The 16,229-nt window shown below is 33.7% G+C and overlaps 2 protein-coding genes across 2 annotated transcripts in view; both read right to left on the bottom strand.

The window, feature by feature from the left end:
- LOC306662396 (olfactory receptor 6C6-like) overlaps positions 1-16,229 on the bottom strand; it is a gene marked incomplete at both ends in the record, with an annotated part of 61,186 nt that overhangs the window by 3,810 nt on the left and 41,147 nt on the right. The window lies entirely within an intron of this gene.
- Positions 15,145-16,083, bottom strand: LOC306662405 (olfactory receptor 6C3-like; the record flags this gene model as incomplete). The annotated part of the gene is made up of 1 exon (XM_079142057.1): positions 15,145-16,083. The coding sequence occupies one exon, from the start codon at positions 16,081-16,083 to the stop codon at positions 15,145-15,147; it is 939 nt and encodes a 312-aa protein (XP_078998183.1).

Raw genomic sequence — 16,229 nt, 5'->3', positions numbered from 1 at the left:
TGTCAGTTTTAAATCATTATTTTATCTTATCTATAGTCTTTACTTGTATCTAAAAGCTGATATATATATCAGCGATATATATATATATATATATATATATATATATCCTAGTTAAATCACTAACCATTGAATAGTTAACACAGATCTGTACACCCTTCCTTATTTGGGCAAATCTTCTGTTCTTCCATATTTAACTCATCATCCTGGTGAGCAGAGAGCTTTGATGATCTGTATTTCCCTCTATGCACTTAATTCTAATAAAACGTATGATTGATTGAAGTGTTATTTTGGAAACATAAGTTTTGACTAATTTATTACAAGTTGTTAGGAAAATTATCACATTACCTTCTTTTCTAAAATTTACTGTAACCCATTTATCTGAAGTATTGTAGCCCTTGCTAAATGTGATATGCAATAAAATATGAAAATTAACCTTTTCTTGATAGCACGTAGGATTTATGTCTTTTGTCTTACAGGAAAGGATCTAAGAAAAACAAAGAATTCTCAGGATACCTGAGATCCCAGAGCATCCTTTCCTAAGGGATTGCCAAATTGTGAATTACAGAAGTGTTTTGTACAATTACAGAAGTGATTTCTACACACACACACATAGACGCACACACACGCGTGTGCGCGCGCGCACACACACACATTTACATGTTCTAACATTGCTTCCAAAGAATTCTGTATATGTTGTTAAACTAGTTGATTGCCTACCACGTACACAGTCCCAGATACATAGTTTAGGGTTAAGAACAGAGAGAAAGAAGAATATTTTTGGGTTGATATGAAAAGTGAGACTATAAGATGGAAAAATATAGCTTCTTGTAGGACAATTAACTTCAGGCTGACTATATTATGCTACAAATACCTTATTTCCTTTTGGTTTACTCACTAAACACCTAGATCCTGTCAAACACACCACATCAACTCATGGAGATACGTTGAATTTGTTAATTGGTGCATGGTCCTTCTTTGTAATGAAATGTCACAGTTGATTTAGTAGCTCTCATATTTTGACCAATAGCTTGTTTCCAATTTTGACAACTAGTGTCCCAGTGAATGAAATTGTGCACATATATTTTCATAAGGTTTTCAATAAAACAAAACTGTATGGTGTAGTATAATTTACTAAATTTGGAATTTCCAAATCAAAAGCAAACCCCATTCACGTTCAGTTAACAATGTTGAATCATTTTCTACCCCCAGTATTTTCAGTTCCCCTCAACAGTGTATTATTAGGGTTCTTGTTTCTCATCAACCTTAACAACAGAGTGGATTTTGTAATTACAAAATGTTGGCTATCTTATAGGTTCTACATGGTAACCGTGAATCATTTTACTTTGCATTTCACTAATTATCTGTGGTATTGATTACTGTTTCACAATTCAAGCAGCCATTTCTGATATAAGCATGAATTTTCTATCTAATCTTTATCTAATTTTCTCTATCAAGTTTTTATTTTCTTACACCTTTTAAGAGTTGTTTATATATCATTAATTTGATCTTTACATCTTGGAAGTGTTACAAATATTTCCTCCTACTTTGAACATGACTTGATTTTATTTATGAGGTTGTATCTATGTAGGCATACTAAAAATAGGTTATTTTTGTGTTCTCAACATGTCAATCATTTTTATTGTGCTTGAATTTGATTAAGAGTGAGAACCCTCTTCTCATATCAAAGATGAGAAGAAATCCACCATGCTGTTTCCTTTGTTGAATATCTTTTTGTCTATAATAATTTCATTCATACATTTAGCTTTTGTGTCCTGTGCTTTTGGGGTCTCATCCAGAAATCCTTGCCCATTCCAATGACTTAAAAATTACCCCTGTATTTTCTTCTAGCAGTTTCATAGTTTCAGACTTCACAATTAAGTATTTTCTTCTCCTTGAGTTAGTTTTTGGACCTGATGAGAGAGAAGGGAAATTAGCTTCATTCCTCTGCATTGGTATATTGAGTATTACTAACATCATTTATTGGAAAGACTATCTTTTCTCCAGTGCATGTTCTTAGCATGTTTATCATAAATCAGTTGGGGTGTGGGTTTGCTTCTGGGCTTTCTATTCTGTTCTACTGACCCATGTTTCTGTTTTTATCCCAATACCACATCTATTAATTACTATATGTTTGTAGAATATTTTGAGTTCAGGTAATGTAATGCCTCCTTCTTTGTTCTTTTTTTGCTTGAGTGGTTTGCTTATTTAGGGTCTTTTTGGTTGAATGCGAGTTTTAGGATTTTTTTATAGCTCTATGAAGCATGGGATTTTGGTAGAGCTTGTATTGAGTCTGTGAATCACTTTTGGTAGTATGACATCTTAAGTCTTTAATCTTCTAATTTAAAAAACATGGAATGTCTTCCTATTTTTTGTCTTTCATCTTTGATATCTTTCATTATTGTTTTAAAGTTCTCATTGTGAGCTTATTCCTATGTATTTCATATTTTTCTAACTATTGCACATGGGATGTCTCTCTTGACTTTTAGCTAACTCACCAATACTTACAGAAATGCAACTGATATTATATATTAATTTTGTATCATGCAACTTTGCTGAATTCATTTATTAATCCTAATTGTTTCTTGGTGGAATCTTTATGATGATCAGATCATCTGCAAATATAGACAATTTGACTTTCTCCTTTTAAATTTAAATTCCCTTTACTTCTTTTCTTGCCAGAATGCTTTGACTAGGACTTTCAGTACTATGTTGAATGAAATTGATGAAGTATGCATCATTATTTTGTTCTAGATCTTAGAGAGCTCTAAACTTTTCCCTATTCAGTATGATGTGAGCTCCTTGCCTTTTTATGCACAGCCTTTATTATGTTGGTAAATCCTAATTTGTTCAGAGTTTCCATAATAAAGGGATAATAAATTTTATGAAATGTCTTTTCTGTATGTATTGAAATGATCATTTTTTTCCTTTTTTCTGATAACATAGTGTACCACATTTATTAATCCACGTGTTGAACAACCCTTGCATATTTAGTAAGAATAACATTTGATAATGCCGATGTACTATTAATGTACCATTGAATTCAGTTTTTTAGTATTTTTTCAAGAATTTAGAATCCATATTTATTCAGGACTTTAACATGTATCTTTTGTGTGTTGTGTGTGTGTGTGTGTGTGTGTGTGTGTGTGTGTGTGTGTGTCTGTGTATGTATGAGTCCTTGTCTGGCTTAGGTATTACAGTAATCATGGGCACATAGAATAAATCTGTAAGACTTTATTTTGGTGGAATATTTAAGAATAATTAGTATTAGTTTTCTTTAAATATTTGGTGGAATATAGCAGTGAAACCATATGGTCCTTGACTTTTCTTTAATGGGAGATTTTTGTAACGCACACATGTGACAAGGGATTAATATCCAATCGTAAGGAACTCAATAACTCAATGGGAAAAAAATCTGAAAAACAAAAACAAGGGAACAAAAAGCAAACTAATTCCTATATGGGGCAATGAACCTAAATAGATATTTATGAAAAGAAAACAAACAAATATCAACAAAAATCAGAGAAAATCCTCTCATGACAAATTATCAGGAAATTGCAAATGAAAACCACAATTTTACCTCAATCCAATAAGTGTAACTATCATCAAAAAGACAAAAACATATGAAGTGCTAGTGAAATTGTGGAGAGAACAGAACCCTTGCACTGTAGTTATTTTGGGAGGTGGAGCTGAGGGTGAGGATGACGATGTCACCCAAAGAATGCAGACATCGGAGACCAGGCTCAGAAGGCACAGGTCTAATTTTACTTATGATTGTACAAGACATATAAAGGCACATTATCTAATCAGGTTAAGACGCTTGTTAAAATATAACAGAATCAAACTATTGGTAAGCTACACATCATACTAATAAAAACAAACCAAGTATCCCTAAGTGGTCCTGTCCAGCAACAAGTCTGAGACAAAGGACTGGGGGAAGGACAAGGCTCCAGCACACAGTATGAGGCGAGGCAGCACGGGCGAACTCACATCATAGCTTGCGGTGATGCCTGTTGAGGGAGGCTGTCCCTCAGCTCATAGCCTCAGTAACTGCAAAGGCCTGCAGTCCATGGTGAGTTTTTACCACTTCCTGTTTCCCCATCCAGACGGTTGGATTTATTTAAATCATTGTATCAGCAACTGCTGTCAAATAAGCTTGAGGAATGTTCCCTACGTTTCCCCCTTCTTTACTAGTTGAAGCAAACAGGGTCTCTGCCAATATTTGTTGTGATTTGGTATAGTAAGCTAGTTGCTTAGAAAGAAAATTGAATTTATAACAAAACCCACATATGCATAAGAGTACGGCAAATATCAGTATGAGCGCAGCTATTAAAAAGTTGCTTTAATCAAGACATGTTTGATAACCAAGAAGTCAGCCAGTCTAGCAGGCCTATATTTCCAGGTTCTTGATGAATGTTATTGACAATATCCTTTAAATGACTTAGCTCTTTGGAAAAAGAATTACCATTATCAGTTAAGTTGAAACAACACATAATTATTAAGTTACTTACTGCTCTTATGGTGTAACAGCAACAAATAATAGTAGCTCTATTATCAAGAATAGCTTCATGCTGTTGCTTTTGTTCCTCATTAAGCATTGCAATAGTCATAGAGGTATGATTAATATTTTGTACCACAGCACAGGCTAATTTCATAACTTTTTTATATGCCCCTATAGCCAGTGCAGGAACTCCTACTGAAGAAAATGTTAATGTATCAAACTCTGTCTTAGATAACAAAGTTACAGAATCATCACAAGTTTTGTCAAAAGGAATGGCTCACTTACTGATTCACTGAGAGGGATGGTGTCCTAAAAGATCACGAGACAAGGATAGAAATATGGTAAGTCTGCTAAGACAACAATGTGTACCACAAGACATATTAGCTGAATATAATTAAATGTGTAATCTCCACAGGAAAAGAACCAACCAGAAGGCAAAAGAACATGTCCATATCCATAAAGAATTGGTTTAGGAGAACTACAATTAAAAGAAGGATTTCCTACACTGCACATGTTGGTGGGAATGTGAATTAGGACCAATATGAAAAGCAGTATGGAGGGTCCTCAAAAATTAGAACTATCACATGCTTCAGCAATCCCACTGCTGGACACATATTCAGAGGAACTGGAATCAGCATGTCACAGGAACACCTGCATTCCTGTGTTTAATGTAGACTATTCAAATTAGACAAGCAATGAAAACAATCTAAGTGTTCATCAATTTAAGAGTAATAAAGAAAACATGTACATACATACACTAGAATCCTACTCAGCCACAGGGTTGGGGAATGAAATCTTGTCATTTGTAAAACATGGATGGAATTGGAGATCCTTTTGGTAAGTGGAAAAAGCTAGGCACAGAAAGACAAGGACTATATGATATCACTCATATGGAATCTAAAAACGTTTATTTCTTTAAAACCAAGAGTAGAATGATAGTTAACACAACCGGGCAGAATAAGGAAGAAAGAGAGAGGAGACCTGGTCTATCATTAGGAATTAAGACACACTTAGATAGGAGTAAGATGTATATGCATGTGTATAATTCAAAAAGATGAAAGAAAGGATATTGAATGTTTTCACCATGAAGGAATGAAAAATATTTGAGGAGATGTATGCATTTACCCTTAAATATTTCATGATGTACACATCAAGACTTCAGTTCATATTCTGTAAATACATAGAATTTATGTTCTATGAATCAGTTAAAAAATTTTGAAAAATTCATCCACATTTTCTTTTAATACTGTCTATTTCATTTTTTATGCTTAGAAACCTAAGTCATTTAGAGTCAATTCTTATATGGCTTAAGAAATGCGGTATCTTTACATCTTTCTAAATTGCTTATCAATTTACATTGTAATATGTATTCAAAAGTTCACATGTTCCTCTGATCTTCTAGGTATATGCAAAATTTCACAAATAATGCAGTCTATATCAATGTTTTCATTCTATTCCATTTTATTTGATTATTAATACTCTTACAATTTGATATGTTCATTAAATATTCAATGCCGAATAATTGTAGTTACTTATAGAGTTTATTTTCTTAACAAATTCTTTAGGTGATAGTTGCTTTATTATTTTTCATATATAATGTCTTTTACCTATATCCACAAGAAAAATCTTGATATTTTTATTAAGTTCTTATTATACTTTTAGTAAAATAAGTGAAAACTTTTATCATTTTATAAAGAATAATCCTATTAAATCATAAAGAAGTATTTGTTGGTTTCTTTCTACCTTCAGGGAATGTGTATGATTTTTCACTTTATCCAACAAGACTTATTTTCTTCAAAATACAAAATCAACAAATCTTAGTCCAGTCTAATAAAGAATAAAAGGAGAGAAAGCTAAAATTAATAAAACAGAAATGAAGGAGGAAACATTATAACAAATACCTCAGAAATAAAAGAACCATAAGGACTATTATGACACATTTTATGCCAAAAAAAAGAATAACCTAGAGAAAATGGACAGATTACTAGAAATATATACCCTACCAAGAATGGATTAAGAATAACCTGAACAGTCTAATAACAAATATAGAAATGGAAATAGTGATCAAGCTTCCCCCCAACAAGAAAAGTCCAAGATAAGATGGTTGTGAAGATGAATTCCACAAAAATTCAAGGAAGACGTAATACCAATTCTTCAACTCTTTGAAAAAAAAAAAAGTACAGGGAATACCTATAATTCATTTTATGAAATATTACTCTGATAAAAAGTCAGAATTACTCAATTATTCTGACCACAATAGAAATCCCAGTTCAGCTTCGGATAATCAATATTGTGAATGGAATCTAAAATTAGCTCAATAAATAAGTTAATAAGGTGAGAATTTGTTACCAAAATTTTTAATTTATGACTATCTTTAGAAAATAAATATATACCTTTTCCAAGTTAGTGGAATAGAGGAGATTGCTTTCCTGGCTGCTCAATGGGGTGAAACCAAGAAAGCAGACAGGGAGATTCTCTACAATTGAGGTACTGTAAACCTTAAGTTCACTATAAGTTCAAGGGACACTATAAGTTCAAGGTAGAACTCTACTGCCTCAGATCCATACTGTCAGATGGTAGTGTTATGGTTTGGATGTGAGGTGTCCCCCAAAAGGTTCACATGTGAGACAATACAAGAAGATTTGCAAAAGAAATTATTGGGTTATAACCTTAATCTAATCAGTGAATCAATGCCTGATAGGACTAACTAAGTGGTAACTAGAGGCAGGTAGGATATTGAAGCCAGAATTAAGAACAGGTAGTTAGTGCAGAAATAGGGGATCGGGTCAAATTGAGGAAATAGAGGCCATAAAGCCATCTGCCTCTGGAAGTTGGAGACTGCCCCTGGAAGAATGGAATGTCACCAAATTTACCTGCCTTTATCAAGGACTGCAAGCAAGGAGCTGCTAATTGGTGCCCCCTGGGCCCTTATCTGCCTGAATCACCCTGGCCCTCCCCCTGCCCATGGTTTCTCACTTAATGAAAAACCAGGCCTAGGCAGGAAGGAGAGATAAGCAGGGAGAGAACTGGAGAACAAAAGAGACTTTAACCTATAAAAGATGTAGGGTGCCCTCACTTCTTGGGACTTTTAGAACATTCAGCCATGGCCCCCTTCTTCCTGCTGGGAGAAGTCTGTATTATTACCTTTAAATAAAACCTGCTTAATATGCTTGCCTTGGCATGCTTCTCTAGTGTTCAATTTTCAACATTAGAAGGAGTAGAACTCGTCACCGGTAAACGGCGGTATCAATGTGATGAGAGGAAGTGGTTCACTTGGGTCATGGCATGGAATACATATTTTTGTATCTGGAGAGTGAAGACTTGTGCTCTCTCTGCTTCCTGATCATGGTGCTTACCTCTGCCACACAATCTGGTCATGATGTTCAGGCTCACCTGGAGCCCCAAGGAGTGGAGCCTACTCTCTATGAATTGAGACCTGTGAAACATCAGCCTCAAATAAACTGTTCTACCTCTACAATTGTCCTGGTTGGTCAGGTTGTCATTGGCCAGCAGAAAGCTGAAACTCCAAATCTTGGTTCTTATGTTCTGACGAAAGAACACCAAAAATCATGCAAGACAACTTTATTAGAAGTGAATGGGAGGTGAAAATAAAGTAAAAGAAAAGTGAGGCTTAAGCAAGGAGCACTCTCAAGGGAGAGAGTGGGCCATCTCCAAGCAGAGAATGACAAAGGAGACAATGCTGTCCCCAGTTTTATTACTGTTTGATGTTTACCAGGAGAACTGGAGACCACCTTCTGAACTCTTTGCCAATCCACTGCTTAACTCCTCCTTCACGCTGGAGTTTTTGACCTTAGTTGGTCCTCTCCAGAGCTGTCATGGTGGCCATGCATTTAGGGCGGCTTCATCTACAAGTCAATCCTATGTTAACATGGGCACTGGGATCAATAGCTGGTCAGAAGTTACCTTAGTGCACCTGCCCTACTAAAGGAATCTTCCTTCCCAGACAATTGAATTCACAGCCATAATTCCTAGCTTTATGTCAATGTCAATGGACCCTCTCAATAGTTTGTCTCATTCATCCTTTTCTCTTGACATATTTCCCAATTAGTTCCTTTTGCTTCTGTTTATTTTCTACCAATTAACTACCACCCTTTGTTTCTCATCTGCTTTGGAGGTAGTTTAAAGAAGGACAAAAAAGTAACTTAAAGAATATTTGTGGCCTTGCCTAAATTTCACTGCTCATTGCTAGCTACTACCTTGCTCTTTTAGACACAGCAGTGAACAAGCTGACTAAAACAGAAAGTGATATTGGGAAGTGGGGACATTGTGGTTACTAACCTGACCATGTGGTTCAGAAGATTTTTGAGCTTTATTCCTAGTTAACTAATTTTCCTTTATAATTGAAATAATAAACAGCATTATTATTATTGTTAATATTTGAGGATGCTCTCAGATAAAGAGATAGCATAACTCAAGGAAGCTTGCTTTAATAGTTTTATTTATATTTTACAATACAAACTTCTAATGCTTTTTTAGAGGTAAAGTTCAAATGTTATTGCCAAAGATATTTCCATAGGAAAGAAGGGGAATGCCTGGTTTTGAATCCAATCCACATTTTAAGTCTTAAAATCACTTACTCCTCTGTGCTCAGTTTCCTTATCTACAATACAAAACATTCTTATGTAATAATTGTGGGATTTAAATAAGTTAATATATGTGAAGCATTTGGAAAAACGCTTAAGATTTAATGGAAGTTGTATAGACATTTTTCTATGTAGAAAATCTTCCCTAATCATTGAACTGAAAGCCTTTGGGATTAAGATGATGTCCTAAGCTAAAGGTTATCTTAGATAAATAGGAAGAAACACATTTACTCCCCAAAGAATTACACAAGAACAACAACAATAGTACAGTAGGAATTACCTGATTGTACAGGGCCTATCACATTTAGACAAGTGATTCTTAGCTTTGTTCTTCTACCTAGACCACTTTATGCTGACCTCTATAACCCTGTTTTATCTACCTCCTCCACTCTAACACTATACACACACACACACACATACACACACACACACACACACACACTGCTCCCATCCCTAGCCAGGATTTTGTCATTGCACCTGAGCAAATTAAGTATTCACAGCATATCCACATTAACCATGGCTAGTTGTTTTTTGAATATTCATTAGAATAACCTTTCTGGAAGTGATTGTGATGTTTGCAGTCAACTATAACTAGCATTGTGACTGCATATTGTAATAACACCTTAAACCACCTCTTTCTGTCACAGTGGGTGTATATATTGTATACATGTCATAAGAGCCCCTTAGTCATTCCTCCCAACTCCCCACACTTAGACTGTGCTGAAGATTCCTGTGAACATTGTCATTACCCTGCATATTCTTGAAAGGACAGAATCTGATCTTCAAAGCTGTTTCAACATTTTCTAGTGATGAGCATAGTTATATTGAGTTAAAAGAAACATTCATCTAGTTAATGTTGAGTTTTTTTTTTTTTAAACAAATGCTGCCATCAGGCACAGATCCTTGTCTTGTGCTATATTTAAGCCTGGACAGTACTTGTGTTTTATTTTTCTTTATAAGATGTATTCCCCACATTATTTACCTTACACAATATCCTTAAATCCTTGACAAATTCCCAATAATGAATAAATTTAAAACAAAAGACATGTAAAGGAAACCACATTTCATTGACACATAAATTTTTAAAAACCTTCAGTAAAACATGATTTCTAAATGACTTTTGTAACATTTCTTTATAATCTTATCTTTCTAATTCACTTTACACTTCCTCTAGTAATATCACTCTTACCTTATAAGTGTTTGTTTTAATTAAAATTAAAAACTTTTTCATAGTACCTTGAGGTAACAAACTACCTTCCCATCAAATAGACAACATTTGATTTCAGTCTAAAGTTTAAAGTTCTTGTAATAACTTATTTATTGGAAACTCATATGTTTAAAAATACATTTACATTATTACTATTCCATAGTAAAATGTATGAATGTACTATATTTAACCTTGTTTCCACTTTATTGGATATCTATTTTTTTCTTCCTAATCTTTGTAAATTTTAAGATTTTTTCTGAATATTAAAATACCTTTACAATTTCTGTTTTGGTACTGATTAAAGCTCTGAAGAAATGTAGGAGGAGCTTGAGGGAAGATATCAATAGATACAAGAAGGCATTATAAGTGCATCATAAAAAATTGAACATTTCTATAGAAAGTTCCAAAGGCCAAAGAAACAGGCTCAATGAAACTCTAGTAGTAGGAGATCTAATATCAATAATTGGGGGTGGCATACTATGGTTTTATGTAAAATTTTATAAAAGTTCAATGAATTGTTTCCATTTGCTAACATAAAATGAGCTGGATAAAATTATGAGTGTTCATATTCTTTTGAAAGAATAATTAAGTATTGAATAAGGTATTTCTGATTCCTAGAGCCTTAAACTATTTCAAGGATGTGTTTGTGTGGAGGATCATGGGTATCTGCAAAGATTTAACTCATAATTTCAGTTTATTATTTGTGAATGCAGATCTATATTTTCTCCTGGAAGAACATGTATTAGGTTATTAACTTCTCACTTCATTTTACCCATTTAATCAAAGTTACTTCTTACTTGCTTTCCAAAGAATTTGAGACAGATTCCTTGAGCCATTCAAAATGAAATTTAGTGATTTTTATTATTTGCTAAATAAAATTTGCCCTTTTCAAATCTTGACCACCAAATGAATATTAGCAATGAATGGCTGAACAAATCAGATATGGGTAACATATTTGATGTCCAAGGTGAAAAAGAAACACTATATCAAAAGATCTATTAGGTTTGAAAGATCAAAGGATGTTCCTTAGAGACTGAGTAGGAGACTTTTGTTCCATTTGTTTTCTGATGTCTGTGTGTGAGTGTGTGGGTGTGTGTGTGTGTGTTGTGTGTAATAATTTTTTTATGTTACATTGGGTTGAAATCTTCCTTAGTGATGCAAAAACTTTGAGAATCTACTTTTTTGACATGTTATTGCTCACTTCTCTCTTCAATTAAACCTCAGTAGAAATCATTAGAAAAATTTCACAGAGCATCTGATCATGTCACACTTTTTCTTTCTACTCTATAAATTTTGAGAGCTGTTCAGAGTCTAGGTTAATATGGTACAGAATAGGCTAATTATAGATTTCAACTTGAGGGCCATCTCTAGCTCAGCTTCATAACCACACTAAAATGCACTTCTGACACTCCTCAGGTGTTCCACACTCGGGACTATGACATGAGGGTTGGTTCCTTTGTGAAGGTCTGTCAGCGTGAAAAAAGCAAAGACTCCTCAGGAGAACTGACAAGAGACATTAGAAGATTTGTTTTATGAGACTTTATTTTTACTGTTTTTCACAATTATTTTAGGAGACTTCCCCCAGAGAAATAAAAATAAGAATAATTTATATTTATTAATTTCAGTAATAATGGGCAGGTTCAATTCTCTGCATTCTGTAGGGATTTCAGGTCAACCTACAGAGGAGCAATACTCCTTCAAGTTGAGCATATTCCTTGGGAAAAAAGGCACTGTTTGAATGACTAGGAAACATGATCTTGTTATAATAACCTTTGGTAGTCATGGACTCTGAGAAGCAAGCAAATTATGTGATCTGCACATGAGCAAAGATAAATGTACTATGTAACCTAGGTAACTTGATATGACCCTGGAAATGATAATAAACCTAACTGGCTTTCCCACGGAAGACTTCTTGCTCTTCGCCATCCTGGGTGCTTGCCTCTTTATTAGCTCTCCCCTTAACCCTTATAGCTGGACCCAACTAACTTTTACAGCATTCATATCAAAGTGTATAGAAACAAATCAAGGGAAAAGAGAGATTATGAAATTACATTTGATGATTGTTTCATAAATACTAACACTCATGTCTTTAAGGGTTTTTACTTTCATTCCATTAACTAGTTATCTATAATTTAAACAAGAGAGGACAAGGAAATGAATTAACAAAAAAAATTATATCAAAACAGGATTCATTTCTTAGTACATTAGGTATTGGCTTAGTTGTTAGATGCAGATTACAAGTACAAGTGCACAATGTCTTGGATTGGTGACTTTGGTTGTGTTACTTAATTTAATTGAGCTTTAGTCGCTCTACTTAAAATGCAGATGGAATTTCAAGGGTGTTTTTTAAGAATTAAATGAAATTATGTAAACAAATGTGCTCCAAAAATCATGTGACTCTTAGACTCTAATAATAGCTGTGTTGATTATTATTATTTTTATTATTATTACTATCATTATTACTTTTAGTTAGAATTATTTCTCAACTCTGGGAATAGTAATAGTAGTTGTGGTTTACCAAACACAAGTTTATTTCGGTGACTTAAAACTTTTCATATTTTATCCCAGTGTTTATAACACAAATATGAAGATTGTTGTTCCTATTCCCAAAATGAAGTATTGAGATTTAGAGATTGTGTAACTTCCATTAATCCATAAAGCTAGCAAATGTGGAATACAATCTCAGACCACTTATAAAGTAAAGTGTATTGCAAGACTGTGTTCAATTAAAAATACAGAGATACAGATAGTAATTTCCTGCTTTTAATTGATAGAAAATGAACAGATAAAATAAAACACCCTAACCATTTTATATGACTTCTAATATGTCAGGTTTCAAAATATACCCCAGTATATTCTATTCAACCTTGACTAAAAGTCAAGCTGTTAATTTTTGAATCAATGATGAGATTTGAGAGTCTTCCTCTGCCCTCTCTATGTCCAACTTACCTCTAGTTTTCATCCAATTTTGCTAACACACAGAATGACTGGAATAATTAAACAATTAGATAATGCCTTTGTTATAATTCAGGGAAATAATTTTTTCTAAAAATATTCCCTCTTTGTTCCACTGAACTAGTATGCTTGTTTTAAATTATTGTAGGTTTGTGTTACCCAAAATAAAAGTCAATCTGATATTATCTATGTTTTTGTATAATTTTTCCATTTTATCCAGAGAGGATATATTTCTTTGCTATAGATTGTGAGGAAGAAGCAAATATATAAAGTAGAAACAGTATCAGAAGTGTTTTAAAATGGTTTGGCATGGTTTCTACATAAATTTGATGTGGCATGAGCTAGTTAATATTGTATCCATTTTCTCTGTCATTGTCTCAAAGTGAATGAAAATTGCCAGAAGAAGGTGAACAAAACTCAAAAGAATATAAACAATCCACATCACTATTGAAGTTCTAAAATGAAGCATGGGAGACAGTGTCAGATAAGACAGAGAAAAAGCAATAACAAATAACAACACTAAAGATATTTTTTCCTTTGATCTTATTTTCTGGGATAAAAATAACAACCAAATAGAGAATCTTAATTCCTAATGCAGACCTCTACCCAATGTTCCATGACAATTTTCAAACTGGGAATCTACTGCATGATACTAAAGGCCTATATTATTTCCATTGTTAGTCTTCCTTCCCTTAATAATTTTTACTACCATAATACTGCTTGCACTTTGAATGTTTTTTCACAGTCTTTCTTTTGTTCAACAACACTGTCAGTTGAAGAGATTTTTGTTTTGATTGATTGACGTAATTTATATGCCAAGAAAAATATTCAGAAGTAGTACCTTTCTGGAAAAAACTATACTTATATAATCATGTCCAATGAGTGATATTGATTGAAAAAAAGCCCCAAAATTGTTCAGATCCTTAGTAAAAACAATTCAAATATAAAAATAGAGCAAAACTTAGCCTTTTAGTTTGTGTTTAATTTCAGGCTATTATATTGCCCACTACTGCACAATGATCTTAGTCAAGTTACTGAACTTTTCTAAGTATCAATATACCCACTTATAAAAAAAAATACAAAACAATGTCTACTGTGCCATGTAGCTATGATGATTTAAAAATATATGGTTCAGTACATACCTAGTCCTCAAGAAGGCATGGAGTAGTGCTCTCTGTAGAAGAGCAATTTTTTAGGAAATTTTTACCAGATTTGCAGATTGTACAAAACCAATGGCAGTTACCTAAACATTCATCATTACAGATATTTTCAAAAAACAAATATATGGGAAAAAAAGGAGAACATGCAAACATACACAGAACACACATTTGAACAAAAACAAGAAAATACAGAATTTTCAATTATTTTTAAATGGAAAAAAAAAATACCCAAGTCCATCACATTCTGGGAAGAATTGGACAGATACTACAAACATCATGCAAAATAGTTTGTGGCAGACATTGTTTCATAGTTCCTATAATATTAAAAAGGAAACTGTATGTTAATGACAGAGAAAAGAACATTTAAGATTATTAAAACACCAGTAAAATGTGAAATATATTTATTGTTAAGAATAGCAAACTGATTTAAATTCTATAGCCACTGGTTTTCTAATCAGCATTAGAAATCAACAATTACATGAAAACTACAGGGAGCTTTAAAGGGAGACACAACATAGTCACTTGCAGGTTAAAAAAGAAAGTTGAAGCCAAGGAGCTCAACACTGCAGGCAGTTTGGATATATATGATATATATATATATATATATATCAAATATATATATTTAGATACAAGTTTGAATATAGAAGGATAGAGGAGAAGTAAACTTTGATTTTCTGGTTGAATCTTCACAGTGGCACTCATTCAGGTCAGTGCATACTTTCATTTGCTTCTGTAAAATACTACCTTATGAACCAAGTGTTTGAAGCTTTGTTTTACTTGCTGGTTCCTCAAAGTGTAAATAAAAGGGTTCAGCATGGGAGCAATAGTAGTGTTGAGAATAGCCACTCCTTTGGTCAGTGATGCTCTTTCTTTGGCTGAGGGCTTGACATACATGAATATGCAGCTTCCATAGGAGATGGAGATGACAATCATGTGAGAGGAACAGGTAGAGAAAGCCTTTTTCCTCTGACTGGCAGATGGGATTCTCAGAATGGTGCTAATGATGCACATGTAGGACAGAATCACCAAGGCTAAGGTGAAGAGAAGAGTAACAAAGGCAAAGTAAAAGCCAATCTTCTCTAAAAGCCACGTATCTGAGCAGGAAAGTTGCAAGATGGGGAAGTAGTCACAAGAGAAGTGATCAATGACATTGGAAGCACAGAAATCTAACCTGAGGAAAAGCATGAGTAGTGGGAAAATGATCAGAAATCCTGCCAGCCATGAAGCAAAGACAAGAAGGGTGCAGACTTTCTTATTCATGATGGTGGTGTAATGCAGTGGCTTGCAGATGGCCACATAGCGATCATAGGACATAGCAGTTAGAAGGAAAAATTCAGACACACCCATGGAGAGGAAGAAATATAATTGAGCTAGACAATTGTTGTAGGAAATGGTCTTGACTTTACTAATTATTGACCCCAAAAATCTGGGGATGGAAACACTGGTGAATGCAATTTCCAAGAAGGAGAAATTCCGCAGGAAGAAATACATAGGAGTCTTTAGATGTGAGTCCAGCAAGGTGAGAATGATGATGGTTAGGTTTCCAGTGATGCTTGACAAGTAAGTTATGAATAAAAAGAGAAAAATCACAGCCTGAAGCTCTGGGTTGTCTGATATGCCCAAGAGCACAAACTCTTTAATCATTGTGTGGTTTCTCATTCTGACTATTTTATTTTTCCTCCAACAAAGTCTATTGGTGAAAAACAAAGCATATACATAGAACAAGTTTGATGTTAAAATACTGAAAATTTCAATTTGATAGTAATATCTTCATAGAAGTTTTTCTTATAAGATTTTTTGCAATA

This window comes from Sciurus vulgaris (assembly GCF_902686455.1).
Source record: "Sciurus vulgaris genome assembly, chromosome: 5".
Taxonomy (NCBI): domain Eukaryota; kingdom Metazoa; phylum Chordata; class Mammalia; order Rodentia; family Sciuridae; genus Sciurus; species Sciurus vulgaris.
The sequence above is the reverse complement of the archived record's forward strand: the minus strand, read 5'-3'. Positions and strand labels throughout refer to the sequence as shown.